At 37.5% G+C, this 10,587-nt stretch overlaps 1 protein-coding gene across 8 annotated transcripts; it reads left to right on the top strand.

The window, feature by feature from the left end:
• Window positions 1-1,321: 1,321 nt before the first annotated feature.
• LOC109008316 (protein BASIC PENTACYSTEINE7-like) lies at window positions 1,322-10,372 on the top strand. 8 transcript variants are annotated; one of them, XM_018988362.2, is made up of 3 exons: window positions 1,333-1,415; window positions 8,956-9,041; window positions 9,429-10,372. In XM_018988362.2, exon 3 carries the CDS (start codon window positions 9,461-9,463, stop codon window positions 10,160-10,162), a length of 702 nt encoding a protein of 233 aa, XP_018843907.1. In that variant the 5' UTR covers window positions 1,333-1,415; window positions 8,956-9,041; window positions 9,429-9,460; the 3' UTR covers window positions 10,163-10,372. The 8 variants fall into 8 exon arrangements, with proteins under 8 accessions (XP_018843904.1, XP_018843907.1, XP_035542139.1 ...); XM_035686246.1 differs by having other exon boundaries at window positions 9,375-10,372; XM_035686260.1 differs by having other exon boundaries at window positions 1,337-1,415; window positions 8,965-9,041.
• The last annotated feature ends 215 nt before the right edge of the window (window positions 10,373-10,587 follow it).

Below are 10,587 nucleotides of genomic sequence, written 5' to 3'. Positions count from 1 at the left end.
AATATTCTTGTCTCGTATTAATTAAAATTAATATTTGTATAAACAATTTTAATTACGTAACATATTACGAGATGATGAAAATATTATGTCAATTACGTTCGAAATGAGTTTACTTGAATTGTGAATAATAATATTTTTTAATTTTCATTGAAATGAGTTTAACTTTTTAAAATTGATATGAGTTTAATTTTTTTAAATTAAGATGAGTTTAACTTTTTAAATTAAAATATATGAAATATATTAAGATAAATTTAATTTTTTGATAAAAAATTAAAAAAAAAGTAAATTTTATTAATATTAATTTAAAATTAATTAATACGAGTTAAATTTAATTAAATAATCAAACACAACCTAAAAAATGAATGGGCAAAAATTACTTTGTCCATGAGTTGCCTTTCTTACACCAAGATTGCATGTTCCTTTTTGAGGGGTGTGTGGAAATAAAGATCTCCTTTGACCTCTATAGTTCACTTTTGTCATGGTAGTTGTTGAAAAGGTCCTCAACAATTCTCAGTTCCAACCAACTTTAAAAAGGTGTTTTTGTTTTTGTTTAACATTGTGATCAATATGTTATGAGATGATTGTTAGGCTTGAAGGATTTGTTTGGAAATATATGATATTATAAAATTATCGTATCATCTCATCTTATTTTTTTAAAATATAATTTATATATAAATATTTTTAAATTAATCATTAATATTTTTCTAAACTTTCAAACAAAAAAATAAAAAATAACTCAATTTTTTCAAATATCTAAATAAAAATAATATTATAAAACTATATTATAATAATATTTTAATTTTATAATATTTTTTATTCAAATTTTTTTATCTCATCTTTCAAAATCTAAAAAATACTTAATTCAAACTATTTCATTACTATTTACGATCTATCTTTCTACTATTTATAAAATTCTCATCTCCCTTTATTCTATAAACAGATTGAGTAAAGCTAGTGTGCCTCTTGCAGCTTACCGCTGCAAGTGACCGCTAATGTAAAGTTAGTATTTTTTTTATCTAATTTTTTTATTCGTATTTTTTTATCATTTTTAAATATTTTTTAAAAATACATTAATACATTAAAAATCATTTTTTTAATTATTAAATAAAAATTTTATTTTTTCACTGAGCGGTCATATATAACGGTATACTTAGTGTGGCAAAGTAGGTTTTTACAAACAGATTTATATCTCGAAATGTTAATAATGTTAGCTTTAGAACAAGATCTTATGCCGTTGGAACGTGTTCTACACGTACCTATAGAGGGCGTGGGATAACAAACTCCACCGCGCGAGATATGAGCAACCTGTGCTGAAACCAATATGCATTTCATTTACAGAGAGAGTTGGCCAGCATTTCATTTCATTTTGTTTAGGAGCTGGCAGTGAAGCAAAGCACTGGAAACTGCTTTCCCAGGTAAAATAATTCTTTTTTTCCACTTAACAAACGGCAATGAAAATCTGTCAAAAAACAAGACGACAAAAGGAGAGAAAATACCTCAGCTCTGGTAGATCTTCTTGGTCTTCATTTTTTTTTTTTTTTGAAAAAAAAGGCGTATAATGTTTAATCTCTACTGTTTGAAGCTTGCATTGATGTTTAGTCTTGATGGGTTTCCTTTTCTCAGTCCGGCTTTCTTTAAAGATAAGCTTGGGTGGTGCATGTGCGAGGTGATATTTTACTTTGATATTTTGCCATTAGTTTTTCAGTTTTAGAGTGGGTTTCTGACATGGGCGTTTTTCCCCTTCCTTTCTTGCTCTAAAGTTCTTTGCTTTTCGTAGTGTGATTTTGATGTATTTTTGGGTTCCTTTCTGTTAGTTAGAGCTTGCGATCTGTTGCATTTTGGCATCTGTTTCTCTTTGTGAATGTATTCTTTAGAATTTGACGAGGAGCACCTTTTTGTTCTGAAATACCCGTGCTTTTCTTTGTAAAATTTAGATGTGGTGTTTGGCCCCTTTGGGCTTGGTTTTCCTTAAAAAGTGTATGTCTCTTGCTACTATACCAGTAGAGCTTTCAATCTACTGCTTCTGCATGAATTCCCCATCGAATTTTAAGTGAGTAACTTGCTAGCATTGTTTTTTCTTCTGTTCTTTTTTTCTTTCTTGAGGGCCGGATATTTGATACAATGCATAAGTTAGTTGTTTCAATTTTGTCCTATTTATGTTTTATTTGTGCCGTGCATGCACGCCAAGTGTGATTGTGTCCATATGTATATGCGTGTATTTGTGAGCACGTGGTGTGTTAAAATTGCTCTTTTCGGTATTTTATATCAAACCTAGTCAAGATTGAAATAGTTGAATTATTTGAGATACGCATACCTCTATGTTCAGTTTTTATTATTATATGAAGAATTATTTGAAGTGGTTTATATCACAACCAAGCATCTCTTGAACTTTTATTAAAGCACCTACAAAGGCTGCATTTTTTGTCTGGACGGCAGCTCTAGGGAAGATCATGACCATTGAGAACCTTAGAAGACGTGGCCTTATTATTACGGACTGGTGCTGTTTGTGCAGAAATAGTGGTGAATCGGTGGACCATTTACTACTACACTGTGAGTTTGCCCAAGATATTTTGACTTATTTTCTTAGTAGAATGGGTATAGCATGGGTGATGCCGGGTAGGGTGGTTGATTTGTTAGCAAGCTGGAGAAGGATCACAGGGACACTACAGATTGCAGCCGTGTGGAAGATGGTTCCCATATGTATTTTCTGGTGTATTTGGAATGAAAGAAACGAGAGACTCTTTGAGGACCATAAACGTTCCTTGGAAGAGTTTAAGAGTTTTTTCTGGAAGACTTTGTTTTTGTGGGCCATTGCTCTTGATTGAAATGGTCGCAGCTTCCATGATTTCCTTGTAACTATTCCTATTGCTTAAATAGGTATAATCACATGTATACTTCTAGTGTACCTGGGCTATACCTACTTTTATTAATGAAATAACTTATTACTTATAAAAAAAAAAATTAGTCTCTATATTAACTATTGAGGCAACTTATATGTGGAGCTAAATTCAGCAAAAAGAGCATAACTTCAGAGAGATAGCTAGGGCTTGTAGCACGATTCTTGGAGGGTATGTTGAATGTGGATAATGTTTTTAGTGTTTTTAATATACACGAATCTAAGAGACTCCTGCTTTTACCCAGTTGCTTCACCTTTGTGCACTCAAGTGCTTGATGAAGATAGAAGTGTCTTTTAAAAAGGAGAAGGAAAGGATGCAGTTTCTCCATTCGAGTTTGGTAGTGGGAACAAGGACAGAGAGAATGGATGGACAAGTGGAGTGGGGTGTTGTACCCTGTTAGAGGACATGGTTGTAATTAGTATAGTTCATGAGTATACAATGGTCATTTGTATGTAGTATGTATAGGATGTTGAATGTAAATGAAAATACGAATTCATTCTCTCTCTCGGTCGACTACATGGTATCAGAGCAAAGTGTAGTCAGTTAGTGGTGGTTGTGCGACGGAGCTAGTGGTGCTTGTGGTTGTGCGACGGAGTTAGTGGTGGTTGTGCGACGGCGCAGTGGTATCACCGTCGTTGTCTGTGGTGGTTATCGCCGGCGACGTCGTTGTCGTTGGTGGCTGGTATCTGTTTCAAGTTTTTCCGGTGACCTCAGGTGCCGTCTCCGGTACTGGACACCAGAATCAAGATCGCCGGCGTTTTCTGTGCACACCGGTGTGTCTCCCGTCGTCATTGGCTGCCGGAATCCCTGTTTATCGCCGGCGACGTCGACGTCTCCGAGTGGTTGGTGGCAGGTCTCTACTATCCTGTCCTCGACTACGTTTGCCCCTAATCCGGAGTAAGGTCTTATTTCTATCCAGTATAACGTATGTTTGGTAACATGTATACGGTAAACTTATTCCTGTTTAGGATAAGTTATCCTCATTCGGGATAAGCTATTCCAGTTTAGGGTTAGTTTTTGAAGCCGGTTCCGGAGATACCCGAAACGCACCCGATACAGGCCGAAACAACCCGGTATATACCCGAAACAGAGCGGTTCAGACCCGATACAGGCCGGTTCAGACCCGAAACAGGCCGATTTTGAACCGATACTTGCTTGTTTCAGCCGGTACAGGCTTGTTTTGACCAATACAGATCTGAAATTTGGGTTTTTAATCCCAATTTTTCATCCATATTTCATATGTTGTGTGTATTCTTGACTCCAAGTTGAATTGTTGTGATACTTTTCTCCATGACAACTAAATTTGAGTCAATGTCTCTTGCACCAAACATTAGTATGCCTATGACTTCAGTGAAGTTAAATGGAAAAAACTATATGTTGTGGTCAAAATCTGTTGAAGTGTTTTTGAAAGGCAAGGGTCTTTGTCGTACTCACTTGATTGATCCAATGCCTAACTCAGCTAGTTCTACATTTGCTCAATGGGAGCAAGAAGATGCTCAAATACTATCCCTAATGTTGACCAATATTGAGCCTAATATTTGCACCAGCTTAATACATTTTGACACTGCTCAAGAGGTGTGGAAGCATCTCAAACAGATGTATTCGGGTGCTGGGAACATAACCCGTATTTATGAGTTGTGTCAGCAATTCTTTGGGTTGGAACAGGGTGCTTTGAGCCTAGAAGAATATTATTCTCAAGTGATAAGCATATGTGAAGAACTCAGAATGTATCAACCTATCACTTCTGATGTTTCAAGTATGCTAAAACAACGGGAAGATTTTAATGTTGTTCGGTTCCTTGTTGGATTAAAACCTGAGTATGAGTCAGTGCGTTCTCAAATTCTGGCAAGTCCACAACTTCCTCCATTTCCTGATGTGTTCTCCCGACTTCAACGAGCCACATTATCTGGACAAGGATCTCAGTTTTCTTCAGATCAGAGTAATGAGAGATACGCTTTAGCTGCCTCCTATGTTGCTCCCGGTGGGCGTGGAGGCCGAAGTGGTAGAGGTGCACGTGGGGGGCGTGATACCAGAGGTAATCGCACTCGAGGTCGTGAATCTCGTAAGTGCACTCATTGTGGTCGCACTAACCACTCGGTGGACTATTGTTGGGATCTCCATGGTAGACTATCTGGATCCGTTAATCAAGCTATTTGCCAAAATGCTACATCACCGTCAACGAGTTCCGACCCGACTCCAGAGATGATTAGCATATCGAAGGATGAGTATGATCAGTTTTTGGCTCGCACACGAGCGACTTCCTCTCTTGTCTCATCTACTCAAGATCCATGGATCATCGATTCAGGAGCTAATGAACATTTGACCGGTTTGTCTTATTCCTTATCTAAGTTAGATACTTTGACATCTCCAAAGAGTGTTACTCTTGCTAATGGTTCTCTTGCTAAAGTTACAGGCATTGGATCCACTAAGCTCACCGATTCTATATCCTTGTCATCTGTTCTATATGCTCCTAGTTTTCCCTTTAGTTTGTTGTCCATTAGTCAAATTACTCAAACTCTTCAATGTTCTGTGACATTTTATCCCTCTGTATGTATCTTTCAGGATCTCAAGACGGGGAAGAAGATTGGTACGGGGCATGAAGCTGGTGGTCTGTATTACCTTGATGTCAAACAGTCACCCACTCGAGCCCTCACATCCTCATCATCTGCTTTTGAATGGCATTGTCGCCTTGGACACCCATCTCTTACTCTTTTGAAACGTCAAGTTAGGAATCTTGAAAATGCATCTTCCTTTCCTTGTGAAGCATGTCAGCTTAGCAAACACCATCGTGTGTCTTTTGTACCTCGAGTTGATAATCGAGCATCTAGTTCTTTTGAATTGGTTCACTCTGATATATGGGGACCAATCAACATTGTATCAAACAAGTTTCAGTATTTTGTTACATTTGTTGATGACTAGTCTCGTATGACATGGTTGTTTCTAATGAAGGCACGATCTGAACTTCTTTCCATATTCAAAGTCTTTCGGAAAGAAATTAAAACTCAATTTAGACAAAAAGTTCAAGTTTTGCGTTCTGACAATGCTAAAGAATACAAATCTAGTGCCTTTGATACTTACTTAAGTAATAAAGGAATTGTTCATCAAACTTCATGCGCTTATACACCCCAACAGAATGTGGTGGCTGAACTCAAAAATCGGCATTTGTTAGATGTAATCAGAGCACTTTTATTGCACATGCATGTTCCTAAACGTTTTTGGAGTGATGGTGTTCTTACTGCGTGTCACCTTATTAACCGTATGCCTTCGTCAGTCCTCGATGGTTCCTCCCCATTCTCCATCTTGTTCCTCTACCACCTGGTAAACACCTTGTTGGTTGTAGATGGGTATATACAATCAAATTTCATTCTGATGGGTCTGTTGAACGTCTGAAAGCCCGCTTGGTTGCTAAGGGTTACACTCAAACTTATGGCATTGATTATGATGAGACTTTTTCCCCAGTTGCCAAAATTTCTTCTATTCGGGTATTGATCTCTCTTGCTGCTAATTTGGATTGGCCCTTATTTCAGTTGGATGTTAAAAATGCATTCCTCCATGGCGACTTAAATGAGGAAGTGTATATGGAGCAACCACCTGGGTTTGTTGCTCAGGGGGAGGATCGAGGTACTGTGTGCAAATTAAAAAAGGCATTATATGGTTTGAAACAATCTCCTCGAGCATGGTTTGGGAGGTTCTCTGATGCTGTATTAGCATTTGGTCTTCATAGATGCCAAACAGACCACTCGGTCTTTCACCTACACAGTGATGCAGGTCATATTTTGTTGGTTGTATATGTTGATGACATTGTAATTACTGGGAGTGACTCAGCTGGAATTGCTAGGCTGAAACAATTTTTACATGATCAGTTTCAGACAAAAGACTTGGGCAAACTTAGGTACTTTCTTGGAATTGAAGTCGGTAGATCTAAAAAAGGTATTAACCTATCTCAAAGAAAATATGTACTTGATCTTCTGGAAGAAACTGACATGTTAAGTGCACGACCTATTGACACTCCTATGGACCTAAATTGTAAACTCTTGAAAGATGAAGGTGAGTTGTTTGGAGATCTGGGTCGGTATCAAAGACTTGTTGGAAAATTGAATTATCTTACTATCACTAGACCTGATATCTCTTATGCAGTGAGTGTAGTGAGTCAATTTCTACAAGCGCCCAGAGTCTCACATTGGGATGCTGTAATCCATATTCTTCGTTATCTTAAGCGAGCTCCTGGCCTTGGACTATTGTATAGACCAAATGGACATCTTAGAATTGAAGCTTTTTCAGATGCTGATTGGGCTGGATCTCCTTCAGATAGAAGATCGACTACTGGATATTGTACCTTTGTAGGAGGTAACTTGGTTACATGGAAGAGTAAGAAGCAAACAGTAGTAGCTCGGTCTAGTGCAGAAGCCGAATACAGAGCAATGGCTCACACTACTAGTGAGCTAACATGGTTGCAACACTTTCTTCAAGAGATTGGGTTTCCAGCTCCTGTCCCTCTTCAGTTATTTTGTGATAACCAAGCTGCAGTGCATATTGCATCTAATCCTGTATTCCATGAGAGGACTAAACACATTGAGATTGATTGTCACTTCATTCGGAATAAGATACTAAGTGGTGACATTTCTACACCCTTTGTGAAGTCTGCTGATCAACTTGCAGATATGTTTACCAAACCATTGTGTTGTAGTCGGTTAAAGTTTATTTGTTCCAAGCTAGGTTTATATGATATATATGCCCCAGCTTGAGGGGGAGTGTTAGAGGACATGGTTGTAATTAGTATAGTTCATGAGTATACAATGGTCATTTGTATGTAGTATGTATAGGATGTTGAATGTAAATGAAAATACGAATTCATTCTCTCTCTCGGTCGACTACATACCCAAAGTGGGCTATAGTTTGCAAGAGGCAAAGGGTACATATACCATGGTTAACATTATGATGTGCAAGCAAGAGAGTATAGATAGGAAATTTGTGACGCCCCAAGGGAGAACCAAGCCACATCTGAGCCATTCTCCAAAAAAACTAGTCAATGGTACAATTGGAGCCTCATTGGAATCATTATAAAAACAAATAGCTTCTCCCTCCCTCTCAAGCAATGTGAGATCCTATACACTACCTACGCTCATTAATCAATACTGGGTATAAAAAATATTTAAAAAATATTTAAAAAATATTTTATATATAATATAAAAAATTAAAAATATATATACCGGTTCGGTTCGGTTCAGTTCAAACCGATTTTCAAAATATGAAAACCGGTTTCGGTCTTGTTCGGTTTTTTTTAGACCCCTAGTTGGGATAAGCTCTGATACCATCTGTGACGCCCCAAGGGAGGCTCAAGCCACATATGGGTCATATTCTAAAATGACTAGTCGATGGTACAATTGGAGCCCCATTAGAATCATTCTAAAGAGCAATCGCTTACCCCTCCCAAGAAATGTGGGATTCCATACACCACCTACACTCATAACTTAGTAAAGGGTATTACATTTCATGAGTATGAAGCCACAAGGAAAACTATGGGGTGGCAAGGTGGCAATTTTCTGCCAAGGGATGGGGAGATTGGGGTGGTGCTAGGCAAGAATCTCCCAATAACTTGTCGGTTAGTGCGGACCTCCTTTTTACTATTGTCGGAGGAGTTTATGAAACTACTTTCTATAGGGAGCTGGGTTGCTTTTATATATGGTTAGTGGTGGATCGTGGTAAAGAATCTTGAATGTAGTCTAACTCCCATTGTTTATTCAGGGGTTAAAGATGTTGGGACTTTTAGGTCAATTAGATTCTTTTTCAACCCTTTAAGTTAATGTTGCATGGATTGGTAAGATACTGATTTCTAAGTGTCCTATTGAGCAGAATCTCCATGCCTACTCAATTACAAAACTGTTCAGACGTCTTTATATTTTTTATTCCTAACCCTTGTCAGGATTGTTTTAATATTCATGTGTGAGTGGTCTGGTTTTGATTGATTATGTGATTAAATCCTCTGTCAAGTAGTAGTGATAAGAGAAAGCGGTTGATCTATCATATGGTCATAAACTCATTGGCTTGAGCTTTTTAGTTAATCCAGTCTGTTGCATGACGACCATCAAATACGAGTGGCCCATCATATCATATCAAGCACTCACGAAGGGACTCTCCAAGATGGTAACTTACAAATCCAAATCCGATAAGAATAGTTTTGTAACTGTGGGATTGAAAACTTATGATTACTTCCAGCAGTTAATGATAAAACTATGCAGAACTTGGGGAATTTTCTCAAGTTTCCAATTATTTTGCTTTTTAATTTTATTTTTAATTTTTTATAAATATATTATTGGGTATTTATAATGTTTGATTTCCCATATAGTTAGTAGTAAGTTTTCTCCAACTCTTTGATATTTGCCCAGGTTGTTGTTTTTTATGTGGTTTCAGTCTGTTTCTCTCAACAACAAATATTACTTGGGGCTGGGAAGTTCATTGTTTTGTTCAATTGTGTAGATGCTGAAGGTAGATAGGGTACTGTGATTTTCTTAGAGCAAACTTTGGGTGCAGATGCAGTGCTGAGACATCACGTAGCTGCGAAGATGGGGACCTACTCCAATAGAAATCCTATGATACCTGAAGCTACAGCAGGGGCGTCTGTTCCACATTTTACCTGGTTTTATCCCGGGAGTTTTCTCTCTGCATCAAAAACCAGCTCAAATCCTTTTCAAGGAGTCCAATTAAACGCGCAACCTAGTCTTCCTGTTGGCCCCATTCGAACCATTGCTGTCACACCTGAACCGGTGAACGATATCGACTCAGCAACTAAACCTGCCAAAGGTAGAAAACTTAAGAATTCTGTGAAGGGTTCTAACCAGGTTGCATCTAAGGTTTTCAGACCAAAGCAAACCAAAAAGACTCCTAAAACGACAAAGGGAAAAAGTATGCCTGAAGGAAAACGAGAAAAGAAGATTCTGAATAATATTCATATGGAGAAAGCAGACTTTGATTTCTCCAGGGTGCCTCCTCCATACTGTTCTTGTACAGGTGTTGCCAGATTGTGCTACAAATGGGGAGCTGGTGGATGGCAATCTTCATGTTGCACCATTAACCTATCAGAGTATCCTCTGCCCATGAGTTCTACAAGACCTGGGGCTCGTGTGGCTGGGAGGAAGATGAGCAACGGAGCATATGGGAAACTTCTACTGAGACTTGCAGCTGAGGGTTGTGATCTTACTCATCCAGTTGACTTGAAGGACCATTGGGCAAGACACGGTACCAACAAGTTTGTTATAATCAAGTAGAGCTGTGGAGAAAAGGGTAGTTAAATATTTGTTAGTTGCTATCATTATTCCCATGTTTTCTTGTAGATCTAGTTTATTGATGAATCATAGTTAATCAAATTAAGTATCTGTATATTAGTTTCTCTGAAGTTTTCTAGAATCTAGAACTTATTTGGAACAAAATGCTGCTTCAAATAGTGAGAATTCTTCTTATAACTTCACTTTCTTGCTTTGCCATGGCTTTGGTTGCTTTATCTCGTTGGTTTTTCTCGTTGGTTTTTATTTTTCACACGACATTAATTTATTTCATTAAGGAAATATGGTAATCAACATGTACTTTCGGTGATTACTTGCATTGTCAGCTTGTTAGCAATTTAGGCAAGTCATTTATCTGAATTAACTTCTTATATTTAATCATATCGTATCATATTACTTCTAAAAAAAAA

The sequence above is a fragment of the Juglans regia genome, chromosome 2 (assembly GCF_001411555.2).
Source record: "Juglans regia cultivar Chandler chromosome 2, Walnut 2.0, whole genome shotgun sequence".
In the NCBI taxonomy this organism is placed as follows: domain Eukaryota; kingdom Viridiplantae; phylum Streptophyta; class Magnoliopsida; order Fagales; family Juglandaceae; genus Juglans; species Juglans regia.
This window is presented reverse-complemented; position numbering and strand designations above follow the sequence as displayed.